The 22,726-nt window shown below is 43.5% G+C and overlaps 1 protein-coding gene across 2 annotated transcripts in view; it reads left to right on the top strand.

Annotated features, from left to right (window-relative positions):
• Positions 1-22,726, top strand: part of SPATS2 (spermatogenesis associated serine rich 2) — a 60,244-nt gene that overhangs the window by 19,832 nt on the left and 17,686 nt on the right. The window contains exon 2 of one of the 2 annotated variants that reach the window (XM_069970072.1): positions 5,162-5,357. The exons of the other annotated variant lie outside the window; for it this stretch is intronic. Within the exon in view, the coding sequence (XP_069826173.1) occupies positions 5,333-5,357 (25 nt within the window). The 5' untranslated portion in view covers positions 5,162-5,332. The remainder of the gene's footprint in view (positions 1-5,161; positions 5,358-22,726) is intronic. 2 annotated transcript variants of the gene reach the window in all.

The following is a 22,726-nucleotide window of genomic DNA, read 5'->3' as shown; positions in this document are numbered from 1 at the left end:
ATTTGATGTTATGTTCAATCACTTAGTTACTGTTGGATTATAATTAATTTTTGCAAACACCTTTTACATTTTAAGGTTAAAGGGGTTATCCAGCGCTACAAAAACATGGCCACTTTTCCACCTACTGTTGTCTCCAGTTCAGGTGTGGTTTGCAATTAAGCTCCATTTACTTCAATGGAACTGAGTTTCAAAACCCCACCCAAACTGGAGACAACAGTAGGGGGAAAGTGGCCATGTTTTTGTAGCGCTGGATAACCCCTTTAAGGCTAGGTTCACACTGCGTTTTCAGCACCTGTTTAACGAATCCGTTTTTTTTGCAAAAAACGGATGCATTTGTGTGCATCTGTTTTTGATCAGTTTTTCTATTGACTTCCATTATAAAAAAAAAAAACAGATCAAAACGGATGCGTTTTTTTTTTTTTTTTTTACGCACAATAAAGTACTATTGACACTACTTTTTTGACCGTTAAAAAAAAAAAAACGGAGCCGTTAAACAGATACTGAAAACGCAGTGTGAACCTAGCCTTGGTAATTAGAAGGGCTCCGATGAGAATCCTGTTCTCAAAGATGCTGTGTAAATGGTTCCCTATAAATACTGCATATTACTCCCATAGAGCCAGTGTGTTCGAAAAGGCCATATATTCATTTCCTTATCAGTCTAGGCCAACTCTGGGGAACACTGGAGAGCATAAATTCTATGTATGTAATGCATTTCTACTTTGTATTACCTCTTTTTTTGTTAATCCCAAGTACCAACAGGTATACCCCCAGTTGAAAATCTAGCCTACATGGTGAGGATTTTGGTGCGGTGCGATTGCGGTGTTGTACATGTAGTCCTGCAGGTTGGTTGTGAATATTTCTGTATTGCAGTAAAGCAATAAAGCGGGAGAAACAAGCCTATAAGCAATGACTGTACAGTGTATATACCGTGCATAGTATAATCCAGCTGTGACTCTCAGGCTCCATCCACTAACATCCCAGAGTACATAGATGCAAGCCCCTTAGGGACCAATTACACTTATTAAATCTCCATTTGTTGAAAAGAAGCTTGGAGAAAGCTGACATGTGGGAGCTGTGTACCCAAAGAGAGGGCCTCACGTTCACATTGTTGTATGGAGCCCAGGTAAACACACAATGGAAAATGTATTATTAGATGCACTGGAGTAGAGGTATACATAGACTTACATTTTGGAAATGGTATTAAAAATAGGTTTTTTTAATGCAGCTCCTATACAGACCTGTATGTGGAGTGGGGGCGCTGCTCAATGGATACAGACCTTGTTCTAGTGTGATCCTGCAGTCACTTATTTGGCGGGCCATACACCTAAGGTGGCACACACATTATGTTTGGGCCGTACACCATAAGCTAGCCCCCCCCTCCATGACGGAACTACTACGGTTACTACTATATATTCTATTAAAGTCACTTAGTTGCACTGCGGATATATCCTATTGGCCTTGGGCAAAGCTTAGTCAGGTCTAGTAGCAGGCTCAAAATGTTAGGTGGTAAAGCTTACAGTGTCATTGCTGGTTCCTAGTTGAGGAGAGGCTAAAGGGGTACTCCCATCTCAGCTAGTATAGTTAAACCAAATATTGATAATACAATTAAATATCAAGTACATTCATTTAACACATTTGTCTCCTCCTCCTGATATGCCGAACTCTCACATTGTTGACGCCAGGTTGTCTAGGTTACTGACCACCACTCTGCTCTAAAAGCAGTGGTCTGGTTGATGCCTGCAGATTAAGCTGCATCTTTAATGGTGTTCTCTGTATACTAAATACTTTAGGATGTTACTGCAACTGGGGATGTGTCACAGTGGCCTTACATGTCATCTTAAAGGGTAGCTGTCACTACGGGTCAGCAGCTGACGCCAGAAGATCCAGGTTACCAAGGCAATCGTCCACCCTGGGAGAGTTCTGTGCATGAGTCCTATTAACTAGAATAGAGCTCATGCGTACAATTTGTCAGATGTTGGATGTTACCTCTGTGACCCCCATATTCTGGCATAAGCTCTAAACACTATCTAACACTTTTGCAACAGCTGGAGGGCCCAAGGTTCCTCATCCCCGTCTTATTTAATAAAACTTTTGTCATTTAAAAAAAAGTTTTGATGGATCAGGGTCTCGTTGCTGGGAACAAGCAAGAAGATGTGTGTAGTAACGCACTTTTCTCCCAGATTTGCGTTGATCTCCATCCTTGGGCCCATACTTGTAATGGGGCTGTCCGCCAGGTGGTGCAGAATACTCATGTTAAAATCCATCATATGGATTATAGCAAAAAAAAGTAGTTGTGGCAATGTCAGACTGGTGGCCATGTACCATGAGAGAAGAACGATGCCAGAGTACATCCTCTTATTCCAGGTGCCAGGGTGCCCAGGCTTCAGGTGCCTTGTACCATGTTACAGATCAATGTTCACAATGGCATTAGCAGTGCAGTTGATATTCCTGCCAAGCTTCTTTTCCAGCCCTCGATCAACAAGCTGAAAATAGCCTGTTTAGGGACGGCTTTACTCAAAAGCCAATTAGCCAGATGTTACCACAAGACGTCGACTTTGTTGTTTTAAGCCGGGGAGTAAAATACAGCGCTCTGATAAATCTCCAGTGGTGGTTTTTTGAAATCCTTTAAGTAGCAGATTTCTGGTAAGTTTTAGCAGCATATTTTGTGAAATCTGCTATTCTTTCGCCTGGCGACTGGTAAAGCGCGCTGTGATTACTTGGATACTACAATCCTGTTACATAGCAGAACTGCTGCAGAGTCTCCCGGGGCCTGCCCGCTGTTTATCTGCCGTCGGCTTAGCACTTACTGAAACAATCCCTTGGTTTCCCAAAAAACTTCTGGGTCTTCAGTTATCACTATAAAAGCAGAAAACAAAAACAAAAATCGGCTGATTGTGAAAAGTATTATAAATGTACTTTTTATTACAATATTATATTATTACACAAGTGTAATCTGTTATGGTTCATTCACATGTAGCAATAGTGTCACATTGTCTGCCCTCTTTACTTCATGCAAAGTATAAAATGGGGATTAATTGGTCTGAAGCACCTATGCTGTATTATAGTCTAGCGCATATATATATAAATATGTTTTTAAACTTTTCCACATCGAGAGTTGGATCACTCACTGAATAGCATTAGGCACCTCTGGGACCTGCACCTGGAGATTGAAGACTCTGTCCTGCACTCTTAGGGCCCTATTCCACCGGACGATTATCGTTTGCATAATCGTTAACGATTAACGATCTCAAACGACCGCTATTGCGAAAGACCTGAAAACGTTCACTCATTTCCATGGAACGATAATCGTTACTTATGATCGTAATTGCGATCGCTTCTTCTTCGCTATTTATTCGCTATTGCGTTCGTATCTATTGCGAACGACCGAACGATGTCTTATTCAATGCGAATGATTTGCGAACGAGCAACGATAAAAATAGGTCCAGGTCTTATAAAGCGATCAACTATTTCTCGTTCGGTCGTTAATCGTTAACTGCATTTCAACCGAACGATTATCGTTTAGATTCGAACGATTTAACGATAATCTGAACGATAATCGTCCGGTGGAATAGGGCCCTTAGAGTCACAAGAGGTGGTCAGGAAGCTGAGAACAGTTTGGACAACCCCAATTTGGACAACAGATACTCCGGAGATAAAACACTTAGTGGCAGCAGTAAGGGGTGACACGGCTCCCTCTGCTGCCACCAGCATTTGTTTCAGAGACTGCAGGGCTCTCTTCTGCAGTTCCTGATTCCTCTGCTTTGTGTTAGCGCTGCCCAGCGTGGAGGCTGCTTGACACGATCGAGGTTGCTATTACTGCTTGCTTTGCTTCTAGCACAGCGAGTGGTGATAGCCGTAACTGCTCCGGACTGTGCTGGACACCCAGTATATGGATGGAACAAACCCTGCTCAACATAACGCGTATCATCAGTGCTAGAACCAAGCAGGGGCTCAGGAACTGCAGCAGAATAGCCGGTCAGTTTGACATAAACACCGAAGTGTGGAAGTGTATAGGTAAATAAAAATACTTAAAAAAAACAAAACAAGGTTATATTACAAAGTAACACAATATTTACAAAAAAAAATTAAAAAATTAATTAGTATTAAAGCAATGTAATAGCGAAAAAAGTCTTAAGTCTCTGGAATACCCCTTACAAGGGGTTGTCAGGGATAAATATTTGTATATTTGAACACCCTGCTCCACTGTACCTGCTGGTTCCCAGGTCGCCCACTCTGCCACTGCTATCATTTTGACATTATCTGGTGACGTGCGCTTCCACAGGAAATGGCCAGTCAGCATAGACAGTATAGAATCTATCCTGAGTGGAATCAGCACGGTAGAGGATGTTGTGGAAACACCCACAGCAGTGGAAAGAGCTGGCTGCCTGGGAAGCTGCAACGGCGCAAGACAGGTAAGTATAAATCACTGTTGTGTACCCCAAAGCCCGTAACATCCCTGAATGTGTGTATCTGGGACAACCCCTTTTAAAGCGTTACTGTCCTATTTGGAGTAACTTTTACAAGTCGTCAGACATGTTAAACGTTACTGCGATCCTGAGATACAGCGACCATGCTCATCTCTCCCTGGCTGTCAGTCGAATTAGATGACACCTCTTCATTACATTATAATAGAGCAAAAGAGTCTGATGCCCTGCTGGCCGAAGACTGGAGTGCTCTGCCGTGCACTCCCCTCACTGTATCTAGCGTTTGCGGGTCTTGGGTGTGAGACCCAGTGCGATCGGTAGCTTTGGACATGTCAAATTTATTCCAAATGACGGTAACTTTTTACTTGGAGGTGCATAAACTGCATATCACTGTTGGCTATTCTGTTTCAGTAACTCTGTAGTCATAGAAGCAGCACAGCTCGCAGTGCTTAATATAGCCACTGTCTGACTACCTTGACTTATGATGGAGTTCTTTGGTAAGATATATGGTACCAATAGTATTTACAAGGATAAATTGGAACATAATTCCATTATGGTGATGAAAGTATGTGGACTAGGGCGCAGTGAGTGAGTAGCGTATGCTTTGCCTCCTGGGTTTTGTCAACTTCTTAATCTTGAATATTGCTGGTTAAAGTCAAAAGTAGCCGTCTTGTCTAGAACTCAAATAGACTGATGTCTTATTTCTTTTTTTTTTTTTTTTTTTTTTTTTTTTTCAGTGTCCAGCAAGACGTGGGGGTAGAACCTGGCCTAACTGGTGTAAGAAGCGTTTATGCACCTTCCTGGCAGCCGGCCCAGACTTTCCACCAGTCTTGACATCTCATCACAGCGAAGTGTGTGAACAAGAAAACTTCTTTGTGCTTTTGACTCCTTCACTAGTGCTACCAAAGATGTCTCGGAAGCACAGTAATAAGGGTGAGTTATTGACGCCTTACACATTTCATCCTGCTAAATGTTGGGTTTTTGCCTAACAAAAAATGATGGTGTAATCGCCTCATACATGTCTTATATAGATTATCTCTATTTGTGACATACAAAAATTTCAATAAGTAAAATATGCACATCTTTATGTGACAGTATGAACTGCAGTACCAACACTTATAGCTTGGGGAAGTCACTAAAACATTGTTCCCCCTCAGAGACCCCTACAACCTTGTTTTCACTATGCGGCCTGCCAGGGTTCTACGGAAAGCTTGGGAAGCCCTGATCTATTAACATGGCGTAATAGGTGGTAAATGATAGGCACAATCTCAGAAATTGGCACACATTTGTTCATTTCACTTTAGGGTTTCATATATTCAGTGACCTCACAGAAGGCTTACATTGTCTAAAAACTTGGCTTGGAAACACTGAACTGTTTATCTAGGCAGGATAAGTAAGACTTTATAAATACCACTTATTCTTCTATTACTGATTATAGTCATTACTTTCTTAACCACAATATAAATCTCTTAATGGGGGTGTCTCTAGTATTTTACGTAATTGGTGCTTAAGTGAAGTGTGAACTACCTTGTTTTAAGAAGGGTTTTACTAGATCTATTCATTTGAGTGTATGTAAAGGTAAGCTAATTAATTTGTCACATATAGAATTCATTCTGAACTTTTCCAACAATTGGTTTTGCCAAAATCCAAATTTTGTGTGAGTCTCACTTCCAGCAAATTTGTATAGGAGATGGGACTCCTTTCAATGACAGGAGTCCCTGTTCCTCTACTTGCTAAGCAGCAGGCATACAGAGCATCCAGCTCAGTGAATGTGTGCTGCCTGGAGGTAAGTTGCTGTGCTGAAGCATCCAGCCCAGCCATGTTCTGAGCAGAGAGCAAGTACCATATTGTGTGCCACATAAGCTGTGTAGAAGAGTAGGAACTTCTGTCATTTTTAGTTTTTGCTCCTTAAGGGTAAGTTCACACTGAGTAAAATAGGTTTAATTCCGCGGCGGAACTCTCCGCCGCATAATTATGCCGGCCCCAGTGTGTCGTAATGTCTCAATGGGAGAGTGCGCGCTTCTCCGCAGCCACGGAGAGTGACGGCAGCAGAGGAGCGCGTGCCGCCTCATTTACTCACAGCTGCACACGGCATGGTGGGATTCCGCGACGGAGCTCTCAGTCGTATTTGCTCAGTGTGAGCATACTTTTATGGTATGTTCACACTGAGCAGATGTTGCGGAATTCCACGGCAAAACCCTGCCTGCCTCAGTGTTACACTGTTTCTCTATGTGGGGCACTCGCGCCTCCGCTCCCACCACTCTTCACTCAAAGTATTTACCTGTCAATTCTTTTAGCAGACAGCGATGCACACTGAGGCGTGCAAGCCCTCCCATAGATAAACAGTGTCACACCAAGAGTATGTGCACACTGAGGAAAAGGCGAGGAATTGAAGAGGAATTTCAGCTTGAAATTCCTCCCGTAAAATATGTACAGAGCAAAGTCCCATTGTGTTCAATAGGTTTTCTGCTCTGTTTTTCACACTGCAGAATTTCCTAGCAGAATTTTCTGCTGTAGATCTGCTAGAGGAATCCTATAGAAGTCAATGGGGGGCTTAAATTCTGCCTGAAAACTCTCAGCTGCAATTTCTCGAATTGCTCAGTGTGCACATACCCTCAAGCTGGCGGGGTTCCGCCACACTTGCTCAGTGTAAACATACCCTTACAGTAAAGTCATGTGCTATGCATTGCTTCTTACTGTTTTGCTCGCGGAGCTAAGGGCAATACTATGCATTGCCCCTGAACTCCTTAGACTCACTGGGCCCCTCAAATGTAGAGCAGAAGCGAAAACGACTGAGACTTGGTGGCTGATTTCTAATAAACCTCCTAAATGAAATGTTAAGCTTTGCCGCCAAAAAGCATGAAGATGCCCATGATTGTAGTGTGCTAGGTATTTGGAATGCACCAGGTGTCTGCCATCTGATACAGTGAAACCTCATTGAGAAGACCACCCAAAATTGCGCTGAAAAGTAGTCTTATATGGGGATTGTCTTCAGAGAAACCAGTCACTATGTATAAAATATGGTGGACTGCAAATCCATCACATAAGAGATGTTCTCAAAGAGGTGATCTGTAAAGTGATATTGTTACCTGTGATTACATGGGTGACATTCACAGCAGCAGCTATACTTGTGTTCTGGAGATCCGGGGCACCCTGCCTCCGTCCAGTATGTTTCAAATGTTTTGGGACCCCAACCAAGCCCCCTCTTGTCACGCATTTTGCCCTTTGTGGCATCTTGTGTTCCCACTGGTTCACCATTGTTGTCACTAGCACCTTCCCCCCTTTATATGGGGAGATGTGCTACGGATAAGTGATGACATGACAAGTTTAACCATTGGGGTCTGGGTGCCAGGACCCTCCTCAGTTAGTAGATTGGAGAGATGAAGTGCTTAACTGAGCGCTTCTTTCTCTCCTTGCTGCAGGATTCTATAAAAAGTCTACCAAGGCTGTCTAACACACCGACGAGACAGACTGCTTTTAATACTAATTCCCTGCATCACGGGGATGTTTTACTAAACAGGATACGGTGCATCAAGTAAGTATATTGTAAGCAGCCTCTGGCTCCTCTGTAGCAGCAGTGTGATTGGCATTATTATGAAGTATAGGAGACGGGTCCTATGCTTTTACATGGTGTCGATCACTCTGCTAATACAGAGATTCTTACATTATACTAATCTAATGCGGTGCTCCTCGGAGTACAGGAGCTTCACTCCTCCAGGTACAGTGCAATAGATTGTAAGTGCTGAACAGAAGGCTCATTATCTGACATATAAAGCAGCGCTTTCCCTACTATTAGAACACTACAATGTCCACTAAGACCTCATGCATTTGAGCATGCTAGTTGTGGTAGTGCTAGAGCAGCAGAGGTTGGTGAACGCTGATACACAGAGTCCTGGTAGGCTTAAAGTCTTATCTGATGGTCATATAGTCACAGCAATGCATATACTATTATTGATTGATAATATATTCTCTTAGAACCAATTTCATGTTGGCCCATTGATGGCGCATTGCCTGCGGGAATGAGTTCTCTCAAAGCAACAACACTGGGTGTGGAGAGATGCGAGGTGCTTCTCGCTGAGCATACGTACACACAAGTCTTAAGGGTTAAGGACACACTCCCGGTGGCGTTGCACCTGACAGTGGTGCTCAGCTGACATACAGGTAGTCACAGTGTTAAAGGGGTTATCCAGCATTAGAATGAGCACAGCTTCTTTCTTGCATAAACAGCACTACCCTGTCCTCGGGTTGTGTTTGGTATTACAATTCAGCTCCATTCACTTTAATGCAACTAAGCTGTAAAGCCCACAAGACAGGAGAGGTGCAGTTTCTGGAAGAAAGCAGACATGTTTCTCTATGCCTGGATAAGCTATGTCAGAGTACTGGCACTTGCCATAAAATCTGTGACAAGGTAGACACAGGACAACACCTGGCTTCCCCCTGACCAGTCTACGGCCGTTTAAGATTGACACCTGCTTCCATAAAGCCTTTTCAGAAGGAAAGTCTTTGAATTTCTGCAGCGTTCTTCTGTTTCTGTCCACACTTCTCCCTGATCGATTCAACGTCCAGCAATTGAATTAAAGAATTTTACTTTATCATAATCCCTGAAAGTCAGAATCCATTTCCAGATCTTTCCTGCAAACCTGCATGTGAAGTGCATGAAATGCTCCCAGTAATGGTCACCACCTTGGTACTGGTTGGGTCATTATTGGGCCCCGTATTGGTCTCTTAGGACCCCACTGAGTAAGCCTTACTACATATTCTGTCCTCTGTATTAATCAGTTCACATGTAGTTTTTCCTGCATACTCCAATCCATCTTGTTTTCGAGAATATTCTTGATAACTTTATAATCTTTTTGCTTTTGTCATTGCCCCATTTCTAATAATATAGCTATGACTGTAAAGACCTACAACGCTGTCATTCTGACCTTCTAATCCTCCAGCAGATGGCATAATGATGTTACTAAATAGGAGTGTAGTTTGAGCATGCTATGGCGGTATCCATATTTTCCAGGACTCCCTAGGGCTGCATCAACTACTTCAGACATCTGTGTTTAAATGCTGAACACTCGGACTTGAGCATGCTGGAGTTGCGCTCATCTCTAGATGTTACCTTTCAGATAAACTCTTCCTTTTGCAGCAGGTTGTAAATAGACAATCATGTTTGCTCTCAGTCAGGCGTTTTAATAGCTTAAAAAGTAAAGTATTGTGTTTCATTGTAAACCACATAGTACTGTGGAAACACAAAAATGCAAAACCTTTTCTTGGAAGTAAAAAAGGTATACATTTTGTGTGAAGTTCCCCATTTGGCCACGTTTCCCTTTAAACATGTGCAATATGGCCCAGCGCTGACCTATGAGCACTGACACATCTGTGTTGTGGTTTCCTTTTCTAATAAAAGTCACAATCCTGTCTGAATCTGTAATGGTGGCAAAGCCTTAACAGACCACAGTGACTTATGATGGGGTTCATAGAGGCTCCCTCCAAGGGCTCAGTCATTCTGACAGCAAATATGTTGCAGAGTTGTGTGCTGTCCCAGGTGTCCGCATCCAGCTGTGGTGGAAGACGTTTTGTAATGTTTATCCGGTGATAGGATGACTGTTGTTTTGGGGGTCCCTTTTTCTGCTGTGTTTTAAGCAATTATTGAATGTAGGTTCTTTTAAAAAAAGAAGTCTAGCGATTATTGTAGTATTGTGTTGCCCTCCCAAGTTATACAAATCACCAATATAGACTATTACGGGAAATGCTTATAAAGTGCTTTTTTTCCCTGCACTTACTACTGCATCAAGGCTTCACTTCCTGGATAAAATGGTGATGTCACAACCCGACTCCCAGAGCTGTGCGGCTGTGGCTGCTGGAGAGGATGACTGCAGGGGGACACTGAGCATCCCTCTACCATCATCCTCTCTAGCAGCCACAGCCCGCACAGCTCTGGGAGTTGGGGCGTGACATCACCATGTTATCCAGGAAGTGAAGCCTTGATGCAGTAGTAAGTGCAGGGAAAAGCATTTCCTCTAATAAGTGTATATTGGTGATTTGTATAACTTTTAGGGGCAATACAATACAAAAATTTTCGCTGGACTTCTTTAACATGGGCCAGTTATAGGGGGACAGGACTGCTCATTGCCGATAATCGATAATGGCCCGATGTACAGTAAATGTAATTGATTGATCGCATATTTTGTGGACGGCAAGAATAATCATAGCAAACAAGTGTCGGTCAGCAAGATCGATGGCCAATTGCAATGATCCCTAAGCTGTAAAATTGACGATCCCAGCTCCTATTATATATCAATCACCGGTGAACTTTCAGCAGAGGAAATCTAAAGTAACAAAGAAAAAACAGAAAGTACTTTCGCTGTAAGAAGCTCAAGGGAAATCCAGCCCTAATCGCTTGTGAATGGTTCCTGGGAGCTGCGTGTGACTAGCTGTGGAAAGCACAGCGTTGATCCCTGCAGCCCTTCCTTGCTGGAAATCTGTTCTTTCCCATTATAATCAGTGTTACAGAATATGCATCTTGTGGTTTCTCCAATACCAGGTATATGTAGTACAGCAGAAGAAACTTGCCAAACATGAACTTTACCTTTTTAATAAATTATTGTAAAGAAAAAAAGAACACACCCTCATTATCAGCTATTCATGGAATGTTAGTTCAGCACCACCTGCTTTTATGTTTCAATAGTTTTACAGTGTCCACCTTGGTAAAGGTCCTCTCTACTAAAAATATGGAGGGGTCCTTGTGCCTCTGAAGATGCAGCTTCTCCACATCGTACCTCAGAAGCAGAAAAGACTCTGGAGCTTGAGAAGGATCCTATTCATCACAACAATGATGCCTCTGCACACCCAGTGTAGAACAAGAAGGAAAGAAGCTAGACTATCTGATCTGATAATGGCAACCATATCCCCACTGTACAGTATGTTACCGTAAAAGCTGAAGTTGTGCGCCAGTGTGAATGCAGCTTTTATTATAGAGCTAATTTACAATAATGTATATTGCTTGTCTTTAAATAAATCTCCTACCAGCGTGCATCCTAATGGTGGGCATTTCGGTAATTCTGTGCATCGCAGTTTCCTGTCCTTGCAGCTGCAGGGGACGTCTGGAGCACTTTTCCCCTTTAATGGAGGACATGACACAGCACTATAGAGCAATGCGTCTTTCCTCAAATGACTTCACTAAGAAGTACTTTGAGCAGTGTAAGCTGTAAAAACAGGAGAGCACCGTGCAGCTGAGGACTAGAGGCCTAGAGATTTGCCGTCCAAAATAGTAGATAATTATATATAATGTAAAAAGCCTCCTTCTATCAGCAATACATGAGAAGTGCTGGAGTGAAGGGATGTACTGAGTACATGATTTAGTTTACCTGAAATCCATTCACCTTGATTTCTGCAAGGCTGGTTGTATTTTTTAATTTGCATTCCATTTTGGGATGATCACAATAAAAATGAGCTGAATCATGAAGGCCAGAACGGACTGCAGTTCCACGGGTTAAAGACCGCACACTCAGCACTCTCGAGACAATGGCCCATTAAGATCAGTTAAGATTTATGAATGTCTTACATGTGTTTGCCTTCTGTTATTTATGATGGCGCGTTGACAAGTGTTATCCTGCTTGGTTAATTTCTGTTCACCAGCCTTAAAGGGAATGTATCAGTTGGAATAGTGAATTATTATTATATATCTGTCAGCTGTATGTGGGGGGGGGGGGGCTGCGTCGTCATCTGTAACACAGGCCCTGCTTCCCTGTCCTTGTGCCTGTCTGCATCCTCCATTCTACTCAACATCTCCTATTCAGCATCCAGGATCCTCTGCCTGACTCCCTCCCTCCCATCTATTTTTCACCCCATCTAAAAATCGGGATTAAAATAGAGAATAGTCTATATTGAGGGGGAAAATAATTGAAACTTCCAGCAGTTACTTAAGGGCACTATTACATGGAACGATAATCGGCTGAATCGGCCCTATCCGGCTGATTATCGTTCCTTGTAATAAACAACGATCAGCCGATGAACGTTGTCATCGGCTGATCGTTGATATAGGTTTGGACCTATAATTGTCGGCCACCGACCTCGCCCCGCTACATGTAATAGTGGTGCGCGGCCGGCGGCTGACTATTAGCAAAGTAAATAATTACCTATCCATGGTCCAGGGCTCCTCCTGCGCTCTGCTTCTCCCCAGGTCCCGCGCTCTGCAGGTTCAGAGCGTCCTGTCTTAGCTGACAGGCCGCTCAGCCAATCACAGGCCAGGACCGCCGCAGGACGCTCTGAAACTGCAGTGCACGGGACTCGGGGAGAAGCGGACCACGAGGAGCCCTGCAGCATGGATAGGTAATGTATGGCAGTTTAGCAAGGGCATCGTTAATGATGGTCATGCAGCCCTTGTTAAACGATTATCGGGCCGTGTAATAGGCCCAATAAACGAGCGCTGATCCAGCAGATCGGCGCTCGTTTACAGTTAATGTTGGGCCTCCATCGGCCCGTGTAATATTACCCTAAGCCAGGTATTTCTGCTTGTGGAGGTATCACTGGGAAGTGTTGAACAATGGGGACTTGTCTCCCCTAGAGCCTATCCAGCGGCTCAGATGCTCTTCCCTCTTTATGCATTGGATAAATTGGATGCGCTGGGTGGCCGAGGAACACCCAAGCGCTCCGAAGGATATAAGGTGCGTATTTTTATAGAATCGTATTTTACCAAACCTGTGAGACTTACAAGTGTTGGGAGACCCGCACTGGTATAAAGAAGTAAGCAGCTCCTGGGGGCTATGAGCAGATTCGTATGTACAAACCTGCTGATGGCTTTTCTTTTAAAGCAGCCTGATACAAGTACACATGCTCGCTGAGCTTGGACGTTTAGGTTGGTACAGGAGAGAATAGCTGTCAGCCAAACATGCTGTATGTTGGCATCTAGGCTTTGTTTTACCTCCTTCCTGCTAAAGTAGTAAATTGATGCAATTTTGTTGAAGGCTATTAACAAACTGTTTAGCTTTTAATGGAAATCCGTTTAAGTGAACCAGCAGGGTGGCATTTTATGCAAAACCGCAGTGTCAATCTGTAAATACATTAGAAAATAAAAGTAAATGGACCTCAAAGGGGTACTCCGGCAAAAGAAATTGTTTCACATCAACTGGTGTCAGAAAGTTTTATATAGATTTGTAATTTACTTCTATTTAAAAATCTCAAGTCTTCCACAGTGCTCTCTCTGCTGCCACCTCTGTCAATGTCAGGAACTGCCCAGAGCATTAGAGGTTTTCTATGAGGATTTGCTGCTGCTTCAGACAGTTCCTGACATGGAAAGAGGTGGCAGCAGAGTGTACCATTTTAGACTGGAAAGAAAACACCACTTCCTGTAGAACACAGCAGTTGATAAGTACTGGAAGGCTTGAGATTTTTAAATAAAAGTAAATTACAAATCTTTATAACTTTCTGACACCAGTTGATTTGCACACAAAAAATGCCAAAGTACCCCTTTAAGCCTGTGAGTGTTAATTATGAGCCAAGCAGGGAGTACTGTTCAGGTTACATGCTGAAATAAGTGTCATGCTTCTCACCAGCAGAAGGTGTAAGGAAACCACGACAGAGTGCAGGTGCATCAATACCACGTAGGGGACTGTGTGCTGACCTCAGCATATGCAGCATATGTGCCCATTGTAGCGAAGCAAAGGAACATGCAAATGCGCAGCTGCGCCGGTTTCATGTGCTGAGTTCTGTCTGTGCAGTAAAGTGGCCAGATGGGACCAGAATACTTACTCTTTGCACCATTAGCCATATCATACGAATTATTATTTCAGTTTCCATGTAGACAAGATCTGATATATACATGTGAAGGAACTAGTGAAAAACATTTAAGGGGTTATCCAGGCTTGGGGTCCTATTCCACGGACCGACCAGGGCCCGATCAATAATTTAAACGAGAGCCGATCTGCTAGATTTTAGTGGGCCTATTCCACAGCCCGATAATCGTTTAGCAAGGGCTGCAGGGACATTGTTGCAGGTCTTCTCCTGTGCTCCTCTTCCTCCCGGTCCCGCGCACAGTAGCAGCTTTGGTGCGGCCTGTCTTGAGCTGACAGACCGCTCAGAGCTGACAGACCGCTCAGCCAATCACTGGCCAGGAACGCTGCACGTGGGACCGGGAGGAAGAGTAGCGCAGGAGAAGACCTGCAACGTATTTAGGTAATGTATGGTGCTGCTGAAGTCGTCGGTCGCTGCCGCGCATCGCTACTCCACGCAGCGATGCTTGCTCTGTGCCTGATGATTTTAGGTTTCACCCTAAATAAACAATCAGCCGATGACAAGATCATCGACTGATTGTTTTTATTCCACGGAGCGATTATCGTTCCGTGGAATAGGCCCCTTTTAGAGAAACATGGGCGATTTTGTTCCAGCATTACTCTTCACTTTTGGTTATGGATTTGCCTTCTGTGGGAAAGCTCTCACTATCTGAGCAGATGTAATCTGATATCCTTATATATGATACAGAATGTTTCTGTAACTGGGATTTGAGTAAAGTGTAACCATATGGCCTGTAAATGAGCGTGACCCACAGTGTGCAACCCCTATGTTGTTGTGAGGTCATTCTACTAGAAGTCCCACTGCTATTTCCATTGAGATGTGAATGCGGATAAATAGGTATTAGAGGGGCCTGGGGTTTCCTGGTTATACGTTTGCAGACGTCCGGGTATTTCGGTGTCAGGGACTTCACAATGCTGACTAGACCTACAACTTTTTGCACAATTGTCTTTGTCGCCTCTCTCTCTGTACTAGATTGGGGTATCCTCTAAAGACATGTATAACTATGTGTGTCATATAAAGTGGCAATGCTCTTCCAGGGAGAGGACGATCATAGTGATCAGAGTAAATATTTAGACTGTAGTGAGTGTCTCTTCTGACCCCCTTATGAGCAACTTTCTCCATAGTCTCACCGCCTAGATGCCTGACACTGCCATGACAACAAACAGGCGTAAATACAGATGCAGAAAGACGCTTTTCTTTTAAACTTTTTTTTTTCCCCGAACGCTGATCCATTGCTGCATAATGCACTTGCTGGAAACATTCGGCATTCCCCTATGTCATCCCAGGGGGTAGATAGTGCTCACAGCTTAGTAACAATAGCCTGTAGATGTACATTGCCGTCTATTTCCAGATGTATATGTTTAAGGAATTCCCTGACAGATTCCTTTTTTTTTTTTTTTGTTAACCGTGTACAGCCCTGTGGAATGTGCTAATCTGTACAGCAAATAAATGTTAATCCCAATGTAAACTATCCCAATAGAGGCCAAAGGGACAGTCCATTGTTTGTCTAATAATGGGGGTCTATGGGTACGTTTACCGTAGGTGGGCTGTTTCCTAGTGGAGGTGGCAGAGGGGAAACACTGAAAACACGTAGTGAAAAGATGAGGATGTGTCCACAGAAGCCATGTGGGTTACAGCTCTGGATTTTCAAAACTGTAATCATATTAGTTGCTATGGGGAACTACAGTGCTATACAGAGCAGGGTCCTGTTCTCCCTGTATACTATATATGCTGCACAGTGCTATACAGAGCAGGGTCCTGTTCTCCCTGTATACTATATATGCTGCACAGTGCTATACAGAGCAGGGTCCTGTTCTCCCTGTGTACTATATACGCTACACAGTGCTATACAGAGCAGGGTCCTGTTCTCCCTGTATACTATATACGCTACACAGTACTATACAGAGCAGGGTCCTGTTCTCCCTGTGTACTATATACTGCCGCACAGTACTATACAGACAGGGTCCTGTTCTCCCTGTGTACTATATATATGCTGCACAGTGCTATACAGAGCAGGATCCTGTTCTCCCTGTATACTATATACGCTACACAGTGCTATACAGAGCAGGGTCCTGTTCTCCCTGTATACTATATATGCTGCACAGTGCTATACAGAGCAGGGTCCCGTTCTCCCTGTGTACTATATACTGCCGCACAGTACTATACAGACAGGGTCCTGTTGTCCCTGTGTACTATATATATGCAGCACAGTGCTATACAGAGCAGGGTCCTGTTCTCCCTGTATACTATATATGCTGCACAGTGCTATACAGAGCAGGATCCTGTTCTCCCTGTGTACTATATATGCTGCACAGTGCTATACAGAGCAGGATCCTGTTCTCCCTGTGTACTATATATATGCTGCCGCACAGTACTATACAGAGCAGGCTCCTGTTCTCCCTGTGTAGTATATGCAGCACAGTGCTATACAGAGCAGGATCCTGTTCTCCCTGTGTACTATATATATGCTGCCGCACAGTACTATACAGAGCAGGCTCCTGTTCTCCCTGTGTAGTATATGCAGCACAGTGCTATACAGAGCAGGGACCTGTTCTCCCTGTGTACTATATATATGCAGCACAGTGCTATACAGAGCAGGGTCCTGTTCTCCCTGTATACTATATATATGCAGCACAGTGCTATACAGAGCAGGGTCCTGTTCTCCCTGTGTACTATATATTGCCTCACAGTGCTATACAGAGCAGGGACCTGTTCTCCCTGTGTACTATATATATGCAGCACAGTGCTATACAGAGCAGGGTCCTGTTCTCCCTGTATACTATATATATGCCGCACAGTGCTATACAGAGCAGGGTCCTGTTGTCCCTGTGTACTATATATTGCCGCACAGTGCTATACAGACAGGGTCCTGTTGTCCTTGTGTACTATATATGCTGCATAGTGCTATACAGAGAAGGGTCCTGTTCTCCCTGTGTACTATATACTGCCGCACAGTGCTATACAGAGCAGGGTCCTGTTCTCCCTTTGTACTATATACTGCCGCACAATACTATACAGAGCAGGGTCCTGTTCTCCCTGTATACTATATATGCTGCACAATACTATACAGAGCAGGGTCCTGTTCTCCCTGTATACTATATATATGCTGCCGCACAGTACTATACAGACAGAGCAGGGTCCTGTTCTCCCTGTGTACTATATATGCTGCACAGTGCTATACAGAGCAGGGTCCTGTTCTCCCTGTGTACTATATACTGCCACACAGTACTATACAGAGCAGGGTCCTGTTGTCCCTGTGTACAATATATGCTGCACAGTGCTATACAGAGCAGGGTCCTGTTCTCCCTGTGTACTATATATGCTGCACAGTACTATACAGAGCAGGGTCCTGTTCTCCCTGTATACTATATACGCTACACAGTGCTATACAGAGCAGGGTCCTGTTCTCCCTGTATACTATATACGCTACACAGTGCTATACAGAGCAGGGTCCTGTTGTCCCTGTGTACTATATATGCTGCACAGTACTATACAGAGCAGGGTCCTGTTCTCCCTGTATACTATATACGCTACACAGTGCTATACAGAGCAGGGTCCTGTTCTCCCTGTGTACTATATACTGCCGCACAGTGCTATACAGAGCAGGATCCTGTTCTCCCTGTGTACTATATATATGCTGCCGCACAGTGCTATAGAGAGCAGGGTCCTGTTCTCCCTGTGTACTATATATATGCAGCACAGTGCTATACAGAGCAGGGTCCTGTTCTCCCTGTGTACTATATATATGCAGCACAGTGCTATACAGAGCAGGGTCCTGTTCTCCCTGTGTACTATATATATGCTGCCGCACAGTGCTATAGAGAGCAGGGTCCTGTTCTCCCTGTGTACTATATATATGCTGCCGCACAGTGCTATAGAGAGCAGGGTCCTGTTCTCCCTGTGTACTATATATACTGCCGCACAGTGCTATACAGAGCAGGGTCCTGTTGTCCCTGTGTACTATATACTGCCGCACAGTGCTATACAGAGCAGGGTCCTGTTGTCCCTGTGTACTATATACTGCCGCACAGTGCTATACAGAGCAGGGTCCTGTTGTCCCTGTGTACTATATACTGCCGCACAGTGCTATACAGAGCAGGGTCCTGTTGTCCCTGTGTACTATATACTGCCGCACAGTGCTATACAGAGCAGGGTCTGCAGGGCTGACAGTCTAAACTGCAGTTGCTGATATATATGTTGGTAGAAGCAGAGGGACCTGTTTCGTCCCTTTGGGTATGTGCACACCACGGAATCCGGGCGGATAACCTGCCGTGGATTTGGACACTCGCAAACCCCCCAATCCACCCCTCTATTCCGCCATCCGCCCAATGAATTAACCTGTTCATTCTTTGGCAGGACGGCAGAATCCACCTGTGCATAGAAAGGAGTCTATGGCTAGGGTGGAGATTCGCGGGTGTACGAGTGTCAGTATCCACGGTAGACTATCTGCCTGGATTCCGTGGTGTGAACATACCCTTTCTGCTGCGAGTCCACGAAAGTTGAGTAATAGATTTTTGTGTTTGGTTTTGGAGTACCTGTCATTACTTTCATGCTGCCTGAACCACAAGTCCACCGGCCTTGATTGTTCTTTTCAAGTTTGGGTATAGGGCGAGAGCTATGAATCACAACTTGTGGGATGGGAAGAAGCTGCTATCCCAATGATCTGTGGTCCAGGCAACATGAGAGAGTGAAAGTAATGACAGGCTCCCTTTAAAAATAAATAGCCCATTCTTGGGATAAGCTGGTATCATAACATTGTTGGGGTCTGGCTCCCAAAACTGCCACTAGTCAACTTGTGCACCTCTTAAAGGTTTACTGCAAGACCTCTCACATGCTCACATGCCATACATAAACCTGAAAGAGGCACATCAACCTTATGGCTGCCTCAAACAGCGGATAAGTATGTGTATGCCCAGGATAGGACCCCTACTGAACTAATGTTGGTGGTCTGTCCTGAGGATAGGCCATCAAAGTATATTTCACATACCACCTCCACCTTCTGGATTTCTACTAAGCTTGTTGAATTATCGTCCAGCCAGTAAATTATTGTTCTATTCCAGATCTAGGGTCGAGATGACCCACGTATGATGTAACGAAGGCCGCTCTTGTGGATGGATTGCTAAACCCAACTTGAATTAAACTATTGAATGAATGTTTTCTTGTTAGAATGGACAGGTCACATTGACATGGTATATACCTGGAGGCTTTTTTATAGCCAGCGCACCAGGAATTTTCCTTTCTGCCGTCACTTCACATTTAGTCTTGACATTTTCACTGAAAGATTGTTTGTTTTACGAAAGATCTCTACTAGAATACGTTATGTAAGCTACTTTTTAATACAGTTTTCCATATGTTAACACCATAATTATTATTTTTTTTACTTCGTTAATGTGATGGGTTTTTATGCTCACCAAAATCGTTTTATGCAAAAAATGTTTGCCCAATAAAGAGCAGACAAAACCACTAGAAACTTTGACATCCTATTAAAGGTAAAATATCTCTGAAGTGGCTGAAGAGAGACCAAGACTGCACAAGCTGGTAGTGTTCTATCTCACCCCAGTGCTGGACTTGCACTACTTCTCTATACTGTCCTCTATGTTGCTGCTGCTGCTTTGAGTGTGCTATAGAGATATAAGGAAACAAGATTCTCCTTTCACCCACTGCCTCAGAGACATTAAAAAAATTCAATGCTAAGGCTAGACTTTGACTTCTTGTAGTAGCGCTAAAAGACTGTAGTGTTACAGTGAGTTGTATCCAATATTGTGGACAGCAGCAGTCTCTCAGTTAAAGGGGTGTTCTTTTTTATTATTATTATTATTATTATTCAACTGGTGTCAGAAAGTTATACAGACTTCCAGTACTTATCAGTTGCTGTATTCCCTGCATGAAGTGGTGGGTTCTTTTCAGTCTGACAATGTTCTCCTCTAGTAAGGTAGTAAATCCCCATACAAAACCTCTCCTACTCTGGACAGTTCCTGACGGGGACAGAGGTGGCAGCAGAGAGAACGGTGTCAGACTGGAAAGAATACACCACTTCCTGCAGGACATACAGCAGCTCATAAGTACTGAAGTACTTGGGTTTTATAAAGATTTGTAAATTCTTTTTTCACTTGTAAACTTCAACTCTTTTAGCACTACAGAAAGTGGCTGTGTATCCCTGGCTATTGATTCATCCTGCATAGGAGAGAAGTGTTTGGATCGATAGATCTACGTGTGTATATACTGCTACCCCTCACATACACACAACACCGCATCCTGAAACGACAGCTATGCTTCAAGGGTGCATCTTGCATATACACTTTAGTAGTAAGATATGTTTTAAAAAAAATATATATATATATAATATAGGTGAAAGAAAAAAGCATATATACTGTATGTGAAAGAAAAAAGTGCTGCATGTGCAGGAAATAACTCTGGGGGACCCACAAACACAAGTACAGTTTGCACGCTCACCTGATGTGGTCGTACTGAATTAGGCACTATACACTATTCAGAGCTTAACACTGCACTGGGATTGCAGCCCGCCACCTTCCGGGAGTTCCGTCAGCAAGATTAGCACAAAGAAAAAAGGATAAGAGCAGTTGCTTCCCTGGCGCAGTCCGTCTGGATCACTGGGTTTCCTCAATGTTACCGGACACTGACTCCAGGTTCTGATGAAAAGAAGTTCTTTATTTGCATTCAGATACGCGTTTCAAGGAGGCCACCCTCCTCTTCATCAAGCATGTGACATAAGGTGCTGGTGTGCATTTTATAATGAAGTTTTATAATGGGTGACCTGGAAGTGATCTCACTGGGTGTATGAACTCGTGACATCATAGGTCAGCATGCAATTGAATTGAAACAACTTTTATAGTTTATACATATTAAGATGCCGTAAATAAACACCTAGTCCAACATACACAGGTAGGCTGTAGAGCAGAGGAATGAACACCACCTTGGAACATAATAGATACTGACCCCCTCTAGGATCAAATCCTCACATGGGCAGGCTGTGGGAATAATAAACATTTTTGAAACTAAGCTTATCTACTTGTCAAAATGCTCAAGCATTGGGTAAATGATAATAACAATCTTTATATGGATATATTTTGAGAGGAAAAATATATTTAAATAAAATGCATATTGTAAATATTAGGTCTACCTATAGCTATAATCAAAACTCTGCTGCAAGATGCCAAAATAGGTTGTGGACTCAGTGGTAGGTTGTCCAGCACTGTAGCACACTGATCCAGGTTCCAATCCCTGGAACCAAGATTTATCTTGCTGTTGGAAAGGGCAAGTAAAAAAAAAAAAAACTGGCAGAGATTCAAAGCAAAACTCAACGGACTGCTACCAGAGAAGAGCAACACACAGCTATACTGGACCAAGGTGCAAACAGTAGTAGTGGGCCTATATATGGGTCACATTTCAAAATGTGCCAGTGACGGCGTAGTACCTTCTGAATTTCTTGGTGGGAATTGTTGTACTGAGTGATGAAGTTCACCTTAAATTCCTTCTCAGCCTCTCCAGTTTTTAGAGTTTTTTGCGTAGGCATTCATCTTGGGTGAGTGAACAGGTCCTCTGATATGCATTAGTTTAAAGTTCTTTTGGATAGCCTTTGGACAAAAAAACGAGTCTTCAAAATCTTGGCCTGTTGGTGAAAAGTAGAGTCAGCTGTACTTTTATATATATATTACATTTCTGCCTTCACATCTTGCTGATCCTGATTTTCAGAGTCGTCTTGTATTCTGATGTCTGTTGTTCATTGTCGCCTTATTTTAGGTATGGTAACATTGTGGTTTGTCCAGGTTTATATCCTGGTCCAGCCCTGCGCACACAATACAAGATACCTGAATACCTATTTTGTGTGTTATTTCCTTCACCTGCCTGCTGTGTATTAGGCTGGGTTTACACAGGGAGATTTATCTGACAGATTACTGAAGCCAGGAACAGACAATAAACAGAGAACAGGTCATACAGGAAAGACTGAGATTTCTCCTCTTCTCAAATTCATTCCTGGCTTTGGCTTCAATCTGTCAGATCTCTTGTGTAAATGCACCCTTCGATCTCCTGTGCTCTCTAGCCCTGATTGTTTGCAGCATAGATGGTGGTGCATTATACTAGCGCTCCATATCGTGGGTTTGGTACTCTTGTGGTGGTTCATTTCTGGGGAATATAACCTGCTCTAGCAGTAAAGCCCATGTATTTACTCATCTCTATCTATGACCTGAACCAGAACTTCATGCAGGCTTTCTTTTTATTTCAGGTCATTGCAAATCCAAAGATCTTTAACTCCATCCTCCTTAGCGGATTATAGTCTTCACGCTATACCTCCTATGTAATATATTCTGATATTGTTGAGCTGTGGACTTTGATAAACCTTTAACTCTGCTTGAACTGCAAGTTTGCGGTGTGTGGTCAGCCCATAAAGTAATGCTGTTATTTGCTATGGAGATCCAGACTGATCAGGACGCTGATCACCTTCCCCTCTAATAGCAGATATCCTACAATAGACAAGCAGCAGCCAAACACATGAGTAG

The sequence above is a fragment of the Dendropsophus ebraccatus genome, chromosome 5 (genome assembly GCF_027789765.1).
Source record: "Dendropsophus ebraccatus isolate aDenEbr1 chromosome 5, aDenEbr1.pat, whole genome shotgun sequence".
Classification (NCBI taxonomy): domain Eukaryota; kingdom Metazoa; phylum Chordata; class Amphibia; order Anura; family Hylidae; genus Dendropsophus; species Dendropsophus ebraccatus.
Note: the sequence above shows the minus strand (reverse complement) of the source record. Positions and strands in the feature narration are given on the sequence as shown.